The sequence below is a fragment of the Heliangelus exortis genome, chromosome 15 (genome assembly GCF_036169615.1).
Source record: "Heliangelus exortis chromosome 15, bHelExo1.hap1, whole genome shotgun sequence".
NCBI classification, from domain to species: domain Eukaryota; kingdom Metazoa; phylum Chordata; class Aves; order Apodiformes; family Trochilidae; genus Heliangelus; species Heliangelus exortis.
The window spans coordinates 5,606,372-5,628,492 of NC_092436.1; the positions used below are offsets into that span (position 1 = coordinate 5,606,372).

General features: G+C 42.8%; 1 protein-coding gene across 1 annotated transcript in view; it reads right to left on the reverse strand.

The window, feature by feature from the left end:
• Positions 1 to 22,121, reverse strand: part of GLRA1 (glycine receptor alpha 1) — a 34,121-nt gene that overhangs the window by 11,247 nt on the left and 753 nt on the right. Inside the window, exons 2-3 of the mRNA XM_071758943.1 lie at positions 8,690 to 8,820; positions 5,863 to 5,930 (exon numbers count right to left, since the gene is read on the reverse strand). Coding sequence (XP_071615044.1) covers positions 5,863 to 5,930; positions 8,690 to 8,820 — 199 coding nt within the window. The remainder of the gene's footprint in view (positions 1 to 5,862; positions 5,931 to 8,689; positions 8,821 to 22,121) is intronic.

Sequence of the window (22,121 nt, forward strand, 5' to 3'; positions counted from 1 at the left end):
ACAGGGATACATCATGGAAGTGTGGTGTGAGAGACCTTGCTTCCCCCTTCCAGAGGATGCTCAGCAGCATGGGGAGTAGCTCTGGTTGTGCTATTCTTTGTGCTCCTCCTTTGGAGACAAGCATTTGCAGGGGACATTTGTTGCTTTGGATCATAAACACCTGAATATTTATGTTGTATTGTAAAAAAGACAAGGACAAAGAAATATTATACATGCCCTGAATGCAGTTTCTGGCTTTGCCATTTTACAACTAGTCTGCATGTGTGTTTAGGAAGATCTTCCTCCTTGATGGGTTTATTCCCTGGCCACTGGGAAGGGTTGTTTCCTCCCAGATGCCTTTTTGCTTATGGCAGACAGCTGAATTGCACTGAAGGTGCTGAGGAGTCCTTGTGTCCAGGATTCTTTCAACATTAATGTAAAAACAAGCATGTGACTGGACATGGAACTGCCTGAGGAGCCAGTGGAAGACACAGAGAGCAAATGGGGTATTGTTTGTAGCTGTGACACAGCCTATGATAAGGGTTACACTATTCTGTACCAGCAAAAGGATCCTGCCTGTGAGAACTTTGTGTCTAAGCACTGCAATAAAGCTGGGAGGTGATGAGCCAAACACCACTCAGTTTTTGCCTACCTAGAGATAGGTAGAAACCTACCCAGTTTTCTCCTGGATGCTGTTGGATGAGAACTTAGTTAATATCACCAAGAAGTCCACAGTTATTCCTAAACAATGGACAGAACAGACCAGTTTCTGATGTTAACTTCCAAGGAAAAAAAAAAGATTTTACTGAGGCTGCAAACTCAGCAGCTCTATCTCCATACCCTTCCTATCACATGAGCTCCTCATTTGTGTGCCCATCACATCCAGACACTGATTATCTTGTGCAGCCTGCTCCTCAGGCTGGGTTGGGAGTGAAGAGCAGGAACTCAGTGTTGGGAGGGCATTTAGGAGCTTTGCAATTCGGCATGAAGGCATTTCAGTCCCAAGGGGGAAATGACACAGGGCAGGAAAAAAATAACTGAAGGGATCAGAGTAGTTCAGTTTGATAATGCTAAAATGAAATTCTGCTGAGTGGTTTCACAAGGGGCCAAGGAAATGCAAGATCATTTCAGACCTTTCCTTCCTGAGACACCACAGTCTTGGCATCTGATGATGAGTGACCTGAAGAAAGTGGTGGCAGGTGGTGTAGCGCTGGGAAGGGGGGATGGAGACTGTCAGGGTAACTTATAGGTTTCAGCCCCTGACTCAGGGGTTTTGTCAGAATACCCCCTGCACTGGGGAGTTTTGATACGAGACTTCACTTTGAGAGATTTAAATTTTTTTGATGGAAAAAAAAAAGAGTAGAGACCAAACTCCCTCAGGAGGGGATTCTGTTGGACTGCAGAACACAAGGGGGTTTATTGGTATTGGGTCCATTCTTCAGAAAGAGAACAAACAAACCTTTTCAAGGTTACTTGCACTGTAAAGGAGTGCTACACCTGACTGATTGCTAAACAAAATAAAATAAAATAAATTAACACACCAGACCTTGGAAGCACTAATAAGGGACCTTGTTAACTTGCCACAGCTGTAGCCAAGTAGCCAACTTAAGGCCTAGTGTGAAGGCTACAATTGGGCTACCAGGAGGAGGCTGTGTGGCTAGTGGCTGTGCTGGAGGTGTTGCTGAGCAGGAAAGCAATTTTTGGAGGTAGGTAAGGGTGGGGAAAGGAGTGGGAACACTACCTTGGTGCTTCCTATGTGTGTGGGGTTTGGGCTAGAAGCTAAAACAGAAAGTTTTTTCTGGGCCTCCCTACAAAAGGAGGAGAAAGCTTATTCCTCTGGCCTCCTAAGGATGGAGGTGCTGAGGGTGCATTGATGGTGCATCCTGACTTGCAAGCTTAGGAATTTATCAGTGAGGTAGGTTCTGCATGTGTGTGTATTAGAGTGGCATGGTTGCACGCTTTTTCTTATTTTTTCTTTTAAATTCCCTCTTCTATTTAGTGCAAAGACAAGCTCCAAGAATACAGCTGGCCAAAACTCTGCATGTCTAGCACTGAAACTGCAGCAGACTGTGAGATGGTGTGAAAACCTTTTCATTTTGTGTTGCGTGGCTTCTCCCATGCTTATCATCTCTGTGGGACTGATGGCTGGTTTTAAGAATGACTGACTGTAGAAAATTGAGCTCAAAACCTAGCTCTTGCTCCAGGATTTTTCTGTTGATACTTCTGCTGACATTGTGAGGCTGGAGCAAGTTCCTTGGTCTGTTTTGCAGGATGCTTTGTTATCTCATTGGAAAGCTCATGCACAAATGTCTCTGAACGAATATTTAACAGTGGGACAACCTGTCCCACTGATGTGAAATCATCAAAAAGAAATTTTTATGTATACAGACTGTGTCCAGGGAAGCCTTTGCTGGCTGTTTTGTGCCTTTACATTACTTTACATTCTTATTTGTTGTATATGGGTCTTCTTCTAAACATGGGACTGGGATATGTCATCTTGAGCATTGAGTCCAGCTCCTAGCAACTCCAGGTGGTAATGCAAGATATTCCTTTTTCTTCATGGTGATTTCACTCTATACAAAATACTCCAACTCCCTAAGTCAGCAAGAGACCCTTAAAACTACAGTTTCCATTGTGAGAGAGGTGTTGCTTCACTCCAAGTTTGCTGTTATTGCAGGGAATTTGTTAGGTGAAATGCTCAGATAATCTCACCACTTGTGTCACGTTTCAAAGCAAAGTGAAAGCTGGTGTAGTTTATTCTCTTAAACCCAAGACCCTGTTCCCTGGATTCTTGACTTTGTTTTCACTTTGCAAGAAGAATGTGTAAGTTTACTATTAGCTTCCTACTCTGTTATGGCTTGGGGGTAAGGTGTTTATGTTTTTGAAAAGCAAACAAAGATTTAACAGCTTGTGTTGGGGGTTATCTCTTTGTTAATACAAGTGGAGAGAGTGGGTGTACCTTGCCCTTGTCCTTGGAATGCTTTGCTGTTGGATGTAGTGTTGTAGCAAATCTCTGAGACAGAAGGAGGGTGTCTGCACTGGTCTGGCTGGTTTAGTTGGTAGCATCTTTCTCTTTGAGGTACTTGGTGGCTTCACAGGGGTCTGTCCCCAGTCACAGGCTCCCTTCTGCTGAGAGCTGATTGCAAGTGAAGTGGATGGTTAAAAGCTCTGAGCTGCAATCTACAATAAATGTCCAATCAATTATGTACACTCCTAGAAGCTTTTATCTTGGCTCTCCAGTTCTACAGAATGCTTAAAAAACTTTACTTTCCTTGCCTTAAGTCAAATCTACTTTGGCAAATTCAGACAAAGTCTGAATGACTGTCATTTTTTTTGATGTTGAGTTTCTGTAGGGTTTGTTTGGGGTTGTTTGGTTTGGTTTTGTTATTTGTTTTTTATTTCTTCCCTCTATCCTTGCAACAGTTGTCAAGTCTCTATTTCTTCCCTTATTAATTTTGAACTTCTGTGAGGTGGATATCAACTTTCCACCCACTCTGGAAAGCCTGTGCCTTTGCTCAGTCCCAAATCATTTTCCTTCCTTCTGTAGTTTGTAGACCCAAGCAACTGCATCAGATGCTTCTCATTGTATTTTCTCCTCTTTCCCTACCCTCCACCATGCCTCAAGTTGTAAGTGAGCATTTACCTCTAATCTTTCTAATCCTCTGCATGGTGACCTGATAATTTATGCTGATTTGTGAGCTTCAGGCAGTGTAAAGTTAAATGCCAGCAGTGGTGCTTTCTGTAGGAACTCACAGTCCCACAATGAAGATATTGTAAAAGCTTCTCTAATTGCACATATTGTATCCATAAAAACTTCTCCTGCAGGTAGCAGTGCAAGAGGGACCAAATATAAGATGACATAGTACTCAAAACCTAAACCTGGCCATGATTTGAGGTTTCAGCTATAATGTTGTTCTCTTTCTTTTGGCCAGGGAATGTTGGCACCATTAGTCCCAAGGTGCTGTTTGCTTTATGGTAAAACACTGAATTGCCTCTCTGCCACCCAAGATTTTTTTGCCCCCACAGATCACTGCTTTGAGTTCAAAGTAATCAGGTCTGTCTCAAAATACTTTCATGATAGGACCCAAAAACTTCTGCCCTTCCCAGAAACTGGTAGGTGCTGCATCCTGAAAGAGTGGGGAGAGACTGGCCCCTCTGCAGAGTAAATCCTGAGTAAGCAGACCCCAAAGACTGCTCTAACTCACTGGGCTCTCATTTTCAGATGCTTCAGTACCTGTGTTGCTTGTGTTCTTGTCAGTATTTACAAGCAGAATTGCTGTCCCCAAAGCAGCTCCTTGTATTAGGCTGTGTGCAATGCTGTGTCAGGCTGACATCTGGACTGGCTTGTCAGAGCTGGCTTGGGTATTTCTAGACAAAGCAATGTGCCCAGAGGGTGTTCTTGTGTTCCCATGGGAATTTTTTCTGTGGAAGATGGACTATGAAATTAGTGGCATCTGGAGAGGATAGCAAGTCCCTGCAGCCTGTCTTAAAGGTAAATTGCATCTCTCTCTCTCATGCCAGTCTATACTAATTTTATGGTGTGTCCTGCTTACTGTGATCCTTTGGCATCTTTTTATGACTGCTGCAATGTATTTTGCAAGGTAGAACAGATATATTGAAAACCATGTCATTTGTAATGTGTTCTGGAGGTTGCACAGGGATCCCTTGTGGGCCTGCCCCTCTCTTTGCAGTCTGTGATCATCTCTGATGGATGGGGTAGTTATTGCCTGTAACACCAAAGGAGGCATCCAATAAAATAGTATGTTAAGAACAGATGCATATTTCAGTTCTGGTTCTTCTGCTTTTTATACAAGTGAACCCAGGAATGTACTTCTCATCTATGAACTCTGACAAATTCTGCAGTCCAGCTATGAAATGTGTTTCTCTGTGCTTGGACAGAATAATGGCTGCTTTTTTCTACTGCTGAAACTGAACTCAGCTCCCCAGCTCCAAATACTTCCAGGAGAATGGTGTAGTGTCAGAAGAGACTCAGAACCTCAGGTATAGAGTTGTTGATCTCCTCTGACAGTGCTGGGCATGACAAGTGACTTGCTCAAGTCACAGGGTGTGATCTCTATGTAAAGCCTGTAACATCCTGGCTGAATGCACAAAACACCTGAAGCTGGAGGCTTGAATTCTTCATTCAACATCTTTCTAGAAAAAAAAAACTACCAAGGAGTAATGAAACATCATATTTCTGGATTGGCTTTAGTGAGGACAGAGGTAAAGCACTGCACCTCCAGAGTTTTCCTTTGCTCTTTGCTGATTGTCACAACCAATCCTTTTGTTTTCAGATGGAGCAGTTATCTCCTGTTCTAGTGCTTCTCCTTGTGTGTAGATAAAGCTTTTAAACATGTTCACTAATTTTATCTGAAGTGAGCCTTAGCTTGCAAATATTGGCTTTGATTTTAATAAAAATCATTGTCTAACAGAAATATGCCTCTATGAAAATTATCATCTAGCAATTCTCTTAATCTTTGGGAATCTGAAATCTGCTGCAGACTGGATTGTATTTCAGCTGATTTCTCTTCACCTAAAGCATTGAATCAGACTTCAGGATTTATATGTGCTTAAGAACAAAGTATCTGCAACTGTCTCTGAGCTTGGTGCCTTAGGCAAGTCCCCAGAAAAGACTTTTTGTTTTCTGACTCTTATATTTTGCCTGCACAGTGTTCTTGTAGAGATACAGCTAAAGACTGTGTAATCTTCAACTACGTGGAGTACATTGACTGTTAATTTACTCAAGCCTGAGTTAAGCCTTGGGAACACAGATAATAGCTTCCTTTGGTGACACTAAAGAAGGGGGTGATGCTGCATTTGCTGGGAGTGTGGTGAGGCTGAGCCCTGGCTGAGCAGCTGTGCTGTGATTTTTTTTTTACTTACCATAGTTGTTTCTGCAATCGAACCAAAGCTGTTGATGAAAATGTTGCAGCTGACATTCACTGGTGGGCCTGCATGACAAATACAGATTGGAGCAGCAGTTCAGCATATGCTCATAAAAGTATTTCCACTCTTTAGCATTAACACCTAAAAGGGTCCTCTGGGGGCTCCCAAAGGATCTGCTACTGGTGCTGCCCAGTGTGTGGTGGGGAAAGGCAGCAAGGGCAGAGAACAGGGGAACCTCACTGGGAATCAGTCCCTTCAATACTGGGGGAGCTAAGGTCACATTAGCCTCGTGACAGATGATTCTGGGAAGATAAGATCTATGGACGTGGAGAGTGAGTTTTTTAGATTATTCCCATCCTTCATGGAGATGAGGATGGTGTCTGCATTTCAAGCACTGTCTAATGGCTCAGCCTTGCTTGGGGGGTGATGCTTGCCTGCTAAGGCCACATCTGCAGTCAGGCAGCTGCTGCAAAATGAAATAGTTGGGAGGAATGGCTTTAACAAGACGCTTGTGCCTCTAATCAGTGCAAACTTCCTCCTGTGTGTACATTAATGGAATTTCCTGATTACTAAGTAACATCAGGAGCTGGGTTTACTCCTCTTTAGTTTTTATTTCCTTTTCTTCTTCATCCTCTGGGTGAGAGTCCCAGGCAAACCAAGCAAGCTGCTGCCTTACCAGCTGCCAGGGAGCCCTTTGCCAGTGCAGCAGCAGCTCCCACTCTTTGATCTGTGCAGCCCTTCCTCCAGACTGCTAATCATAGGCATGGGCTAAAATATCGGGTTCAAAATGCTTTTTTTTCCCCCTCTGTGCTTCACCAAACCATTTTATGCAACAAACAGGCTTGTGAAATTTATCCAGCATGTATTTGGTCAGGCTTTAGCCCTTGCTTTACCTCTTCTGTAGTATTCTTGTTGAGCTCAGGAGTAATAGTTTTCTTCTCTGGATCCATCTCATGAACCATCTAGAAGGTCCATGCCCTTGTGATTTCCCTTCCCAAAGAGCACAGTGTAATTAAAATCCTGAGCTGACCTCCTGGATGACTGCAGGTGCCCACCCCTTTGGGCATGCCAGCTTTTGGCCCTGCTCTTTCTCCTTCTGTGCTGGAGTGAAGCTGAGCATGGGACGAGCTTGGCCAGAAGAAAACTTCATCTTAAAGAAGACTGTCCAGATTTCTCGAGGCACTGTGTCCTTGCCACTGCTGTGAGCACTTTGCAGGGTTTTGTTTTCCTTTGTTTAGCTTGTGTAAGGCTCTAGAACCTTCCCTGCCTGCCACTGACAGGTGCCACCTCTGCAGTGGTCACACAGGGTACAGCCTGGGTGAGATGTCCCTTGTCCCATACCTGCTGGACCCAGCTCTGTTCCTGTCTGGATTGCTGACTTCATCCTCTAACTGCAAGCAAAGCCCAAATGTGTCTTCCTCATTCTCAGGATGTCCCAGCTAAGTCTGGGCTTTACAGCATTTATGGAAAAGCTGTGATCTTCTTTTGTTAATCTTACCCTCCCCAAAAATCAATCTGATACGGATCTTTGGTGGTATTTTTGTGTAGATCTAAGCCATTAAAATGCCCTTATGAGTTACTACAGTTAATTTAAATGACATGCTTTGAGAGCTACAACCCCAAGCTCTGTAAAACACCTCCTATATAAATTGAAGCCTGATTTATGTGTGGGAGGCTAAGCCAGCAAAACTACCCTGTGGGGAAGGTGTAGTTCATTGAAATAAAACTGAAATTAAATTAACTCAAATAAAAATGCAATACAGCTGCTTTCAGCAGGAAGATAATGTATACATTTCATTAAATATTAAATTTTAATTTCTTTCGTGTGTGTGCATAATTCAGTGGTAGGCAGGTTTACAGGGTGTTTTTTTTAACTCTCTGTGTTTTGGATAAAACCAGCATTGTTTTCTGTTGCCTGCTTGATTATGAGGACATAAGCTTGCCACCTACCTTTGGGTTTAAGGGCCCAGAACAGAGCTTATTGCTTGATGCTGGATGGCAGGTGCTGTCACCATGATTAATGGGTCCTGGAAGCTCTGTTTCAGCATTGCCAGAGACTTGTGGGACAAGAAGGAATTGGTGGCAGGAAACAACAAGTCAGTGAAATGAACAATAGGGCTAATAGAGTGGCTAAGAGGGGCAGGTCCCACTTCATTTCTGGGTGTGAGTCAAGGGCAAAGAGCCCTGGGGAAGTGAGATCAGTGAAAAAGAAAACAAACCCAAAAAACTCACAACCCCCAGCCTTGTTAGAAGTAGTCTTTTGAGTAGTAAAGGAAGAGGTTCTGTTGCTACTTCCAAGGCCTTTCCCAACACTTCTTGGCAGTGAGTATAGAGGGAAATGGGGCATGAGAGGCAGGGTTTGGGATGGAGTTGTGCTGGGCATCAGCTTGAGAGCCCCTCTGCTCAGAGCTGCTCCTGGCATCTTGCTGAATTCTTCTGGAGCTAATGGGAAAGATGTAAAGGGGGCAGGGAGAGCATTACCCACTATTAGAAGGTGCTGTGGGCAGTAACTTAAGAGAAAAAGTTGGTGGTTTTCTCCTAATCTGCAAGAGGTTCAGCTCCCTTCTGGCCACTGGCTTGTCAGGATCCCCTACCCCTATATTGAAGTGTTTCCTGCATGTCAAGGTGTTAAAAGTTTGTTTTGCTTCTGTGTGGAAATCATATTTCTTTCCAGACAGCTACAAGGCATCCATGTTCATCCATATTTCATATCCATGTAGAGTTTGCTTCTATTCCATATACAGTTACAGAGGCATTCATGAGGGATTCGTGCAGCTTTCAGCCCCAAAAGGAAATGAAGCCATAAAAGCAGGGGTTTGCATACCTTTAAAATTTGGCCTGATCCTGGCATCATATCCTGAAGTTCGTCCCATCAGCTTATCCAAGAAATCAGAGGGAGACATGGGTTTGGGGGCAGATCGTGCTGCTGCTTCAGCTTCTTTGGAGGCTGCCAGGCTGTTTGAGTAGAAAGAAAGAGAAAGTTTTAGCATGCATCCCATTCTGGGGGTTGTTTGGGGTCCATAAAGTGAGCAGTCAGCACCTCCTTCCCACTGTGAGGCAGGATGGGTACCCATGTGAATTCCTGATGAGGCTGCTTGCTGCTGATTTGTTTGCCCAGCACAAATGTCTCTGAATACAGAATCCCAGCTGCCACCAGAGTGGGAGAGAGATGATGAGTGGAGAAAATCCTTTTGTGAGTTTAGGTGTCGTTCCTTGGTGTGCCACTAAATTACAAATGTGAACTCTGGCACCGAGCTCCGCAGGAAAAATCCACTCTGAGATTGGCCTTGGGCAGAAATTACTGCTTAATTACATGGCAAATAACAAGGAGCATATTTGGTACTCTGACAGCCTAATTTTCTAAAAGGCAGGTAGGACCAGAGCAATCTGGAACTGGAGGTTTAAATGAGCATCACGTGGGTCCATGGCTGCTGCAGAGCCTTTGGGACCATAGGGATGGATGTGCTGCTGCTGCTTGCTGGGCAGGGCAGAATTTGCTGTGGGTACCTGCAATGCAGGGTCTGAGTTCAATACAGCAAAGCAGTCTCTGGGCTGACATCTGTCTGGAGACTGATCCTAAAATGATCCTTGTGTTGGGCTAACAGTGAAAGGGAATGAAATTTTTGGGACCTGTATGGCCTCTGGGGCAGAAAGAGTGAAATTACGGATTCAGCTGCAGAAGATAAAAATCTAAGGCTGACAAGATAAAAATCTAAGGCTGACAACATGCCTTCTGACTCTCTGGGAATCTACAAGATCTGCAGGGTGATGATTTTGGCTTAGGAAGTCTGCTGTTGCCATCTGTACTGGAGCAAGTGACTCCTCGATGCTCATTCTCAGCTTTGCAGGAAGGTTTTATTTACAAAACAGGAATAGGCACTATTGAGTTCTTTCCCTGTTGTTATATGGCTTCTACATGAATACACATCTGTTCCCAGACTGAAAGTGTGATGATGTAAAATTGCCTAGATCAGGAAAAAAACACCACCCAACGACAACAACAACAAAAACCAAAAGCCAAACAACACAACAAACAAACCACAAAAACAAGCAAACAAAAAGACCAACAAAAAAATTTAACCATCCAAACCAGCCCCACAAATGACATGCAATGTGCTTAAGGCAAGAGCGCTCTCTACCTGTGGCTGGATGCCTGATGCTGGTTGAAGCTTCTGGGCATATTGCAAAGAAAATGTATAATAAGGCAAAGAAAACTGCCTAAGAGGAAGTGAAACGCATTGTTTCACCTTTTGCAAACCTCCTGAATTTGTTAAAGTACAAAGGTTATGTGGGAACTGTGAGAAGCTACTGTGGCTGAGCAGCTGAGAGGCCTCAGCATCTTTACAGCAGGAATAAGATGTTGAGCTATTTATGTCCTGAAAAATGACAACATGGAGTCCTCTTACAGCATGAGGACCTCACCTTGGAAAGTTTTCTTGTCTCAAGAGAGCCTGTGGTGGTCAAACCTCCTGTCTCAGAAGAGTAGTGCTAAGTACTGGCAGAAGATCTATCAGGAATAATATAGGGATGGTGTAATTGCCACCCTGCCCTCTAAGTCCTGTTGAAACACAAAGCTGAGAGTCCAAAGACAAATGTTATCTAGACAAGGCCTTGACAAGAGTGTTTTGAACCACCAAGTTCCCTGGGACTGGAGAAATGGATGGGATTTGAAAGGGTTTGGCTGCCATAACTTCAAAATCAGGAGCCTGTAGTAACCTCTAAGCATCAGCTCTCTTCCCTAGTGTTAGCAGGGATAACTTCCCAAGCCTTGGCTTTCAATCCTGAAACTGACAACTGCAGTCTGGCTTATTTTGCAAGCTGCAAATGTATTATTTCCCTCTTCAGGGAGACAGAAGTTGACAAATGATCAGAAAATCATTAATGACAGAAAAGAGGCGGAAAATTAAGGTGGATTGTTGCATTGTTCTGGGGAGAAAATTTCTTCTCCAGATAAACAAAAAGAGGCAAAACGTGTAAGAAAACCACAGAAGGATGTAGTTTGCACTGGTGCAAGAGCGTTGTCTGAGCCAAGAGCATCTTGATGCATTTTAATAGCAGGCAGACAGCAGCTTATCTTATTTACACTGGTGTAATCCCTGGTGGATCTGGCTGAGAGAGCCCGTCAGGCAATCATCACCGCTCCAGCAGTGGAAAGGATCCCTTCCAAGGGTCGATGAGCCAGCTTAATCTTTTGAGATATTAACACTAGCAGGTAAGCAGACTGCATCAAGCCTCCAGGAGGTCCAGCCCATCAGCAGGCACGTGAAGAAGGTGCAAGCTGGTGGAGATGAACAGCTGGCTGCTCTCCTATTGCCTAAGAAATGCTTTCCTTAAAATGGAGCAGTTGAACCTCGCAGGGCACATATTAGTGATTTCTCCCAGCCTCCGCAGACTGTTTTCTCTGTCTACATTATTTTGTTTCAGCTAAACAGATGATATATTCTTGTAAAAAGTTATTTGGTTTCGAGAGTGGCTCTTCTGTAGTCTGGACACATAGTTTGCTCAGTTTCCAACTCCCCAGTTGGCTGTTCCCTCCTCCTTTCTCCATTTATATTGTCCTTGTGCAATATTTTTATGCCTTTTTTTTTGGCTGTGCCCGTGGCTGTCCATCTAATTAAGTCCAACATCACAGACTGCCCTGTTCTGGCTGAATGCTGATACTGAGAAATATCCATTTTTTTTCTTTCCAAAAAGCAGAGACGGAAGAATTTAATTAGCACTGGGCCTCTATTCCCTTGTCAAATAATTTAATTGTTAATCATTAATTCTGAGGGTAAAAAAAATAATGTCTGGCAGCAGAAGCACAAACTGTTGCAAAACAAATGTTTGCAGAGGAAATATATCTGCCAAGTGTGGAAGGCTCAGGTCCCTCTGAAGGTAAACTGGTGCAACACCAAGAGAACATCACTGGGTTTGTCTCTCTAGTTGGGCTCTTGGCAGGTTTAGGAAATAGAGGATATGGGATCGCTTTCCCTGTTTCAGTGCTGCTCAGTAAAGGCTTCCAATATGGTTTGTTTAATTATTTACTTTTGAAACACAAAGCAAGCCAGAAAGCTTGGCAGGGGTGTGTTGGGAGTGGTGTTCAGGTGAGATGCCTCAGGGATTTAGACTGTGATGTTTTCTGTAAGTAGATATCACAGGGAGGGGAATATCCATCAGGTCTTTGAGGCAGGCTGAAGGGACCAATGTAATTACTTACCCCATTAACTCAAAGCCAGCCCTCTGTAGTGTGGGGCTGCGGGGACATAGGAGAATTCCTCAGAGCCAGCAAGCTCTGGAAGGTGTAAGTACACAGGGAGCATGAGATGGTTGGGTGCAGAAATGCACAGTATTCTTCCTGATTAATTGTTCTCCGTGGTGGCTCTCCCCTGGCCCTACTCACTTGCGTTTGAACCATCTCCCTGATCCCTCTGATGGTGCCTCTTTGGCAGAGAGACTGAAGCTAAGCGGAGCCCAGTTTGTGCTCAGCCTCTTTCTGTCTCCATCTTCTCCTCGGCAGCCAGAGGGAGGAAGGAAAGATGAGAAATTTTCCTGGTGAAAGGGAAAGAGGAGCCCTAAACTCTGTACTCAAGGCTGTTATTTCTGACCTCACATCAACGTGCAGTCTTGAGGAAAGTGCTGCCAGATGCTGGCCTGGGAAGGCTTGGCAGAGACTGCAAGCAGACTTCTTGTAATGATTAGATTTACTATCAAAGTGAATAGCACAATCAATATTGATATGCAATTCAATTAAAAAGGATGAAACCCATTGTCTGCATGTTTCTCCCTGTCACACTGTCTGAATTGCTGACCTACAGCAGGAGAGATGGATAAGATAAAAGAGGGCTGAAGGTGTGTGGCCCCTGTGCTGTATTTTTGTCTGGCATGGTGCATGCAGAGCAGAAGGAGCTTTGAGTGTTGGAGAGATGCTGGGTGCACAGGAGTGGTGACAATCCCTCTGGCCACACTCTGGTGGTGATCCCAGTGCATACAGTAGAGGTGTGAGATGTGCTACAGGGGTGGATTTGCAAAGCTCATTTTCAGGGGTAGGGAGGAAATTTTCTTGGTTTTTTTCTTAATTCAGCTGAAAGAAACACGGAGCAGACGTGGGTGTTGGGCCAGAATGGGAAAAAAACTGTGTACGGTGAGTGATGAAATGTAGAATCTGACAATCTGTGAGAAAGGAGATTTTACTCTGAGAAAAGCATGGGGAATAAGCTATTATTTATCCCTGTTCATGGAGAAAGAGGGTGATGGGAAAGGAAAAGTTAACGTTGCCATCTCTGCCTCAGGTAGTTGCTCTCTGTTGCTCTGAGCTGTTTAAACCAATTCTATCTTTCACACCAGAACTGCATTGCAGTACTCCCAGGATCTAATCAGTTAAAGTTTTAACTCAAAGAACCCCAAAATGCTCTCAAAGCTCCTACACAAAACTTTACACTACTCCCTGTGGCTGTAGAGAGGGACAGGAGCTGGGAGACAATTTTCCATGGGGCTCAGGGAATTAACCCTCTGTGTTCACTCCCATCCAGGGAAAGCTGCAACAACTTAATTAGAGAAAAATCTCTCCTTCAGACTGCAGCATTCTGATGTCTGTGTGTTCCACTGCCACATTTCTGCAGCCCATGACTCCTGCCCCATATGGCAAAACACTTTGTCTAGAATTCTAAAACATCCCAATTACACTGATTAACTCTATGGAAAGACACCAGCACTTGGAACAACTGCTGATGATGCCTGGACAGAGCAGTAAGGAAATAATAAATGACTTCACAGTCAGCTGGGAGTCAGGGGGGAGAAACCTGCAGGTTACATGTGGCTGAGGTGGGAAAAGCACAGGGATACTCGGAATTCACATGGAAGTTCTGCTCAGTCACATGCAAGATCCCTGCTCTCCCAAGTACTGCTGTTCAAGCTCTCGTATGATGATCACTCCCTCTTATCTCCTATTATAAAAATATGTGTGGAATTCAGTTTTGAAGCCACAGACATTCTGCCTAGTGACATTCTCTCTTCCAGAAGGGTCTACAGCTCTTGGAGCACAAGTGGTGACTTTCTGGAAATGTCTGATCCTAAGCCACTGAGACAGGTTTGAAAACACAGCTTGAGCAATGGAAAATCACAAGTCAAGGGACAGGTTTTAAACAATTATGAAGTAAATCCAGCAAGCACCAGCACTGAGTCTTGCGTGTGTGTATAGCGAAGGGTTTTAAAAAAGTTACAACTGCGTTTTTCATAATAAAACAAAGGGGGGAAAAAAAGTCCCTGCAAAGACAAAAGCATTTGTCTGGTTTCATGCACCCTGAATATTCCCTTCAAAGTCAGTTGTTTAAAGTTATGCATAAACTGAATGCAGTAAACATAGAGGAAAGTGTCTTTACAAGATGAGACTTCACATTTTAGGTAACAATATTCTCTTCCCTGATATGCTCTTGATTTAGTTTTTGGATGGAGAGATATGGAGGGAACCTCAATTGACGTCAGAGGGGTTCAGATCACAGACCAAACAAGTGTCAGAACTACGAGAAAGCAGGGATGCTCTTCTATCTATAGCTCTGCAGCCTCACTATCAGTTGTGTTTTTATCAGTTCAAATAGCTTGCTGTGGCAGCTTTTTTAAAATTAGTTTTAGTTTAAGGATTTATGGTGCTTGTTAAGACGGAAAAAGAATATTGTAAGTGCTTTTTTCTTTTTTTTTTTCATAAATCAGAGGTGTTTATGAATAGAGTTCTTTTAAAGAGATCTAAAAACCAGTGTAGAGTGGTGGTGAGCTTTGTCTTCAACCTTTTTGCTACAGATCCTTTGAAAAGGCCTCCTGAGCTAACATGTATCACCTACCTACAAAATCGTGGGTCCCACAGTCAAACTGAGGCACTCTGATGTATTTTGTACTGTGTGAGTGAGTGATCTCATTTTGATGTTTTCTGATAGAATTAGTTGTTGTCATCACAATGCAAATACCCTGCTGGAGATGAATGTTCCTTCTGTGCTGTCTGTGATTCCTGATTTATCAGTTTATTCATGAATTATAATGAAATGTCACTTCTGGAAGGAATGTCTTAGCTCTGTCCCCCCCTGCCCAGGAGGTGTCTTCCACTCTCTATTCCAGCTTCCCTCTGACTTAGGGGCAAAAAGATTGAAAACCCCAACTTTTGCCCCCCTGGCAGTGTTGCAGGGCCCGTGTTGGTTCCGGAGAGCAAAACACTGCTGGGAGACAATTTCTAAGCCCATAGCTCTGCGTCAGGGTGTGGTGGATGGGGCTGGAAGCTGGGGGATGCTCATGGTTCTTGGGCACACAAGCATGTCAGGAGAGGTGGAACACACACATTTGGGGTTGTAAATCTGATACTGTGAGTTCTGATGCAGGAAAAAGATCTGTGTGTGATGTGTCAGGGACTGTTGCCCTGCTCAGCAATGTTTCCAGAGAGTAAAAGGGAGTGAACAAAGAGAAAAGATTGCAAAGATAGCCCATGAAAAGTCACTTTTTTTTTGTCCATAGCCTGTCTTTGCAGTTCTTGCAAGATAAGAAAAGGCTGCCTCACCCAGGAATCCAGAGCACCTCCCTTCCCTACTCACAGCTGCAGTAATACATTTGGTGCACAGATTTTGCTGTACTGGGGGACTCAACCTGTTTTGCACAGGGGCTCTCAGTACCCAAAAGGGTATTTGGAGCTAAGGATTTCTTACAGAGCCCTGAAAACAGCTGGCCCTTGTATGCCTTCAGGTTTTATATCTCCTCCGTAAGAGAGGAGGGGCCTGTGTGTGGATCTTTGCACAATGCATCTTTTTCTACACAACGTCTGAAATAAGAAAGAAAATAAAGCCAGTCGGGTAAAGGTGAGAAGTAATTAATTTTGCCAGGTTTTCTCCCAGGTTTTCTACCTGGTTCCTGGCTTGGTGTATTTTGCTGCTGAACCAGCCGTGTGCAATAGTCATCCGGTCCCCCGTTTATCCCACTTCTGTCACTATTTATTGATTTGTGTGTTTGGACCAGCCCTTTTGGGGCTGGGGGAGAGATCTGCATGCTGGGTGAGTGGTCGTGGGAGCTGGCCTGGCTTGCAGGGCAGGCGTGGGGAGGCTGCTGTCAGCTGCACCCGTCTGAAGGCAGCGTGCGCGGTGATTGATGGCACCGCAAGCCCTGCTGCTCCTCGCATGCGGCACTCCTTCTCTTGGCAACCTCTCCCTGGTTTTTTTCCCTTTTCACCCAGCCAGCAATGAGGCACTGATAAAAACAAGAGTTCCCTGCTTCTCTGATTTTTGTCTTTTTTTTTTTTTTTTTTTTTTTTTTTTTTTTTTTGGTGGTTGTTTTTCCCTGGAGGTCTGTGGGCTACAGGGGAAAGATGAAGAGGGAAAAATCGAAAGGAAAGCAGGTGTGAAAATGTGTTCTTTTCTTTCCCCCTCCTTCTTCCTTCTCAAAATCCAGATTTTGTAGGGTTTGGTAAATGAAGATTTCTCTGGCTTGCCTCAGCTGGCACTTAGATCCAGCAGTGATGTGTTTACAGGATGCCAACTGTGTCTATGTACCAGGCAGATGCAGTGCAGTCCCCCAACCAAGAGCTTTCCATGGTGCATTGTATGGATGAAATAATTGTCTGCATAATGGGGAGTGCTTAGTGTGTGCAAATGATGGGTGCATCTGTCTGTCTATTTCTGGTCTCTTCAGGCCCTTTCTGTGCTTTGGCCTTATCAAGGGGACAAAAGCTGCGTTTCTGTGTTGTGTTTGGGTTTTTTGTTTTTGTTTTTTTGTTTGGTGGTTTGTTTTTTTTTTTTTCCTTCTCCCCACTTTCTGTACATCAGTCTCCTGAAGCAAAGAGAAATCAGCAGAGATTTAGGAGCAGCTTGAAGGTATTTGTCTGATCAAAGCCTCCAGGACCAGGTCAGCTAAAGCATATCAGCAGTTTTGCAAGGGTCATTTTTCAGAACCAATCATCTTGACTAAAAAATATTGATGTAAACCAACTCTCCTTGAGAAAGACAGTCTCTGGCTTTGTAAAGACAGATGAAAGTTGGTTGGGTAATTTCAGAGATGAGAGAAAGTTGATGTGATTCTTTCTTTTTTTTTTTTATTTTTTTTATTTGCTTTTTTAAGGAGAACTGGTTTGCTGAAACAGCAATATTTTATTAAGTCAAGTACAATTCAAAAGTTGCTCTTTTCTGGGTTGTGCTCTACAAGTCAGCAGCCAGACAGTTCAGTTGTCTGCTAAACATCCTTACAGTGCCTTGCAATGAAGCAGCAGGAGAAATTCCTGCCTCTTGCTCCTTCCATTTTGCTCCATTTATCCCAAGGTTTTCTCCCCCCAAAAATTTTCAGAAGCACTTGGAATGATTTTTTTTAAAATCACTTAAAAATTGAATCAAACCACAGTGGCCAGGGTATGATGGAGTGGCATTTTTTTAATGTGTGTAAGAATATGTTGAATAATTTTTCTTTAGAGGTGTGAGGTGCACAAATGTAACCGTAGGACTAGAAATCATTGTGTTCTTGCTGACAGAAAAAGGTCAACAGAAAGTATGCAAAGTAATGAAAGCAAATAAAAAAAGGTAATTTACTGGAAACAGTGAAACCTTGATTTAATGTACCACAGCATTGAGAGCTGATACAGGCAAACAAACCACATAGAAATCAAAATGCATTATCAGCCTATCTGTTGTATTAGCATAAGTTACTTTGAGATTCTCAGAAAAGCTCCAGGTTGGAAAATGAGCAAGTAAAACTCTGATTAGATTCAGATGATTTGACATATTTAAATAATGTGTTTTTTATTTGGCTGCTGTGATTTTTAAGCATGCTTTATTTTTTTAAACCCTTGACATTTCTAAGTACCTAAATAGCAATTATATTTTTACGTGGTCTGACACTTTGTTCTCAACACTGGAATTTGGAGAGCTCTTTAGCCTGCATTCTAGGCTGAAATGAGAGCAGACTTCTCTGCTGGTTTTGCATCACAGGTGAACGATCCGTGGTTGGTGCTGGATGTAATGAAGCAATTTAATTTTTGATACTGCTTGACCTATCAGTTTCAATGCTGGGATCCTTTCCTACCCAGATCACCTCATGAGGGTTTGGTGAGATGAATTTCATAAGCCAAAAAGGTGTTTTTCTAAAAACAGGGGGATGGAAGTGTGCTCTTGCTAACAAGGGCTTTCCTTTCTGGCTTGAATCACTTGGTCAGTAGCAGAACGAACTGCTCAGCCTTTAGACCACTACCAAATCTGAGATGGTTAAGATGGGGTCAGAGGGCCCTTTGCTACTGACTTGTTGCATACACAAAGGTCTCCAACATCTCTGTCGTGGGAGAAGAGGAATAAGGGGGGACGAAATTCCCATGCCAACATTTTTGTTTCTGAAGGAACTTTGTGTAGACAATTCCCATGATATAATGGCCTTATATGTAAGGACAAGATCCTACTATTCCCTCCCCAGCTGATCTCTCAGAGAAGCAGCTCCCTCCAAGTACTTGAAAAGTGAAGAGGTGTTTTGCTAGTGGGACTTTCTGAAGTACAGGGTAATGTTCAGTGGAAGTGCAGGTGGGAAGCCAGTCTATATTACCTAATACCACCCATTTGTGTAGCCTTTCTTTTGTTCTGATCACTCCAGAGAGCAGGTCTGGAGTTGTTTAAGGCAGCTGTTTAGAGAGGGAGGTTAAGAGCAGACTGTTACAAAATATTTTGTGTAGTTTATATTGATTTGTTTTAATTGTCTCAAATGCAAGTGACTTGTGATGGATGGATTCATGGATGGAAGTTTGTATAAAGTCCTTGCAGAAGGCAGGGTCTCTTTTTTGTGCTTCTGTTGGGATGACATCATATTAGTCTTTCTTTGTGGAATATTTTTTAAGGGTTTCTAGGTAGAATTTTCTACCTCATCACATTTTAAAACCTTGAATACCTAACCCTTTTAGCTAATACAGGTTGTACACTGAGGAAGCTGAAGAGTGTCCTTGGAGACACCTAGCCCAAGCATTGCTAAATAATTTTTATTTTGTGGAGGAGCCAACAGACTCAGCAGAGGCACAACAGGTCATCTACCGCTTCTAGTAGATTTTAGTGTGAGGAAAATACTCTTTAACTACTGAGAATATCTGCAATGTTGCTTAGCTTGTGGCTCTAGAAGTCTCTGATTAACACTTCGATCACGGGTCCCCCTGTACTGCTGCCTGGCACTGTAGAGCTATGGAAGAAGGTTTGGAAATAACACAGACATTACTTTACTTTTCCTTCCCCTGCCTATTTGTTTGTTGTATTTTCAGGGGGCTGAAATCAACAGCTCTCCAATCACCTGCTTTGCTTGTCAAGTCTGTTCCAGGAAAAAGTGTCTATCTTTCTGCAAATTTAAGAGGCATCCTATTCACAGTGGCATCTTTGGATTGTTCTAAAAACTGGGATCAAAGTACTCCATTACTGACATGGGGGAAATGAAAAAATGAGAGAACAATCCAATAGGGTCTGAGCCTGGCAGCAACTTTTAGCCTGTGAATCACTCAGAGCAGCAGCCTGGACTCACTCTGCTAGCTGACAGCTTGCTGCTAGAAGGGGCCAGCTCTGGTCTGGATTCAGTGAAGATCATGCTACTGGTTCCTGATAAGCAGAAGTGCAATTAGGACAAGAATCAGGCCTCCAAAATTTCAAAGCATCACAGGACAGTGTCCAGTTGGGTAAGGTGCCAGTACTAGACTATCCTTTATCTCCTATGTTATACGAAGTGCATTCCTATCCCAAGACTTATGCAGCCCTATTTCTGGACCACTAAATCAATCGAAATGTGGCAGAACAGAAAGTTCAGGCAAGACCATCACAGGATTGGGGCAGCTTTTTGTTCTGCATGAAGGAATTTGCAGCTGAACCAGAGTACAAATACGTGGTGTGCAGATAGATTTGGATGAATGTTTGTGTATGACATCCCAGAGATAAGCAGGATATCCGGAAGCTCCTGTGTAAATATTGTCCAATCTGTTTGCATTTATTATTTCGTATTGATTTTATTATTTTCCAGAAATAGCAATTTGCCTTACAGAAAGAGGAGTAAGGGATGGTTGGCCAAGTAACCTGTCTGGCAGAATCTCCCACCTCAACTCAATTCCATCCCTGCCTCGGCTCAGGTTCTCAGTAAATGTCTTAGTCACAGCTAAGTGACTGCAGTCTGAGAAGGCAGGAAGCAAAATGAGAAATGCTCTTCCACAAAGAAAGTCATGTCAGAATAAGCAGCTTATCACAAATTCTTTCTAAACCACCCCAACTGTAACAGAAACAAATATCGTATTGGCAACACCATAATGTTTGTGTTCACACACCAGCTGCTCCTCTTTTCCACAGGGTCTTGTTTTTCAAAAGGCTGGTGAAGGATGTTTTTGTTAAGCCATAGACTTAGTCTTACTTCCTACACTGCCTATATCTAATTTTCCTTTGGGACTTTGGATGTTTCTTTATTTTTGTTATGTATATGCTAATGTATAGTGGATTTTCTTTCCAGAATATTTTTGACAGCCTGACAGTGAAGTGTGGTACACCCTGTAATTTAAAGCAATGCATACTTCTACTACAGATTATTGGATTAGCAGCCTGTGTTTTGGTTTGTTTTTTTTTTTTTTAAACACTATGTATGACTGAGAGCTGAAGTAATTGGCACATTAAATTTATGAATGACTGTTAATGACTAAACTTCATATACTGAAACTGAAATAGCAAAGCTATTTCGGGGCCAGAAAAGCTGCTAGATTTTTGACCTGTAATAAATATAACATAATGCACAAAGCTGGGGGTGGACAGGGAGAGAGAAGAAAAGAATTGCTTAGAGTCACTTCTGGGCAGAAATTACTGAATTTTTCTTGTTTGGAAAATTATTACAGTACCTAAACCAATTTGGTTTCAGTATATTTCAATATCTCTCTGTCACTGAGTCAAAGCCTTTCTGATTTTTCTTGATGTTAATTTCAGGAAAACTAGACTTCCAGAAATCACTTTTGTGGGCAATTTGACATAACTGTACATAGTACATGTATATATATAACTTAAAAAATTATAAACGCATTACAACGTGAAGGGACTAGTTTATCAAGCTTCTGAACGACCAGGACTTCAGCTCTCGTGCTGAGAATCTGCAAGTGCTCACCTGCACCATGTTATGTATAAGTGTGCATCAGGCCAGGACTAGCAAGACAAGTATGTGTCAATTTCACTTGCTTAGGCAGTTCAGAGGAGACCCAGTCAGATTCTTTAATACCAGAGGCAGAGAAAAATCAAGCATAGAAATACTCCCTTTTTTCTTTCTTGCTTGGTTTTTTGGGGTTTTTTTGTTTGTTTGTTTTTTGTTTTTTGTTTTTTTTTTTAATTTTGCCTTTTAGCATATTTACAGACAGCATTCCAGGGCACTTATGTATTTCCTTTTTTTTTTTAAATTTTTAATCTCTATGCTTAAACACCGTGGACTGTGTTCAGCTAAAGAGTTTATTGCACCTCCATGGGCTCCCTTTTAGTCCACCTCACTCTACTGTGCAGTGCTGCTATGCACTTGGGACTAAATGAGATGTGAAAGGAGGCTCTGAAGTATTTGGTGTTGTGCACTGCTTTTCAGATAGTGTTGATTTTAGTTATTTCTAGAACTTTTCTTGGTTTACCTACCAGTTTTGAGTTCTCATTTCAATTTTCCTTTATTTTAATTTTTGATGCAGTTACAGAAAAAGGGGAGGATATCCCAATTCTTATGCCTGGAAAGACTTTAGTGCCCGAAAGGAAAAAGACCACTGGCTGGAACAGTCTGGCCAGTATCAGCAAGTCTGCTGCTGTGATTCATAAAATAATAAGTATGACATCAGTGAAGTATATGTAATTAGTGTCTGTTCTTTCATGTTAAGCTATGAGATGAGACTTTGCTAAAATACAGAAATGCAGAAGTAAAAGCCACACAACTGAAACGAAGCCTAATACTGATGAGCAGGTTCAGGTCATGAGAGGTTTTTTTTTTTTCCAACAGCACGTATCTGGTGTCTATCACTTGCTACAGCAGCCTGCATGATTCATGCAAATAGAGAAGAGCTTCTACCTTACAATATTTTTTGTCCATCTGATAAAAGCAATGCAAGGAGAGATGGACCAGAAACATTTTTTTTAGGGATAAAACCGTTCCTTTTCATTCCTTAGTCCTAGTGAGAAACTGGACACATGTAAACCATACAAAATAGAGCTAGTGGATAATGGACATGATTGCAAAAAGCTTGCGACATGCCCTTTGGCTTTTATTTTAGGTTCTGCAAGGGAAGGATTCTGAAAACAACATGAAAG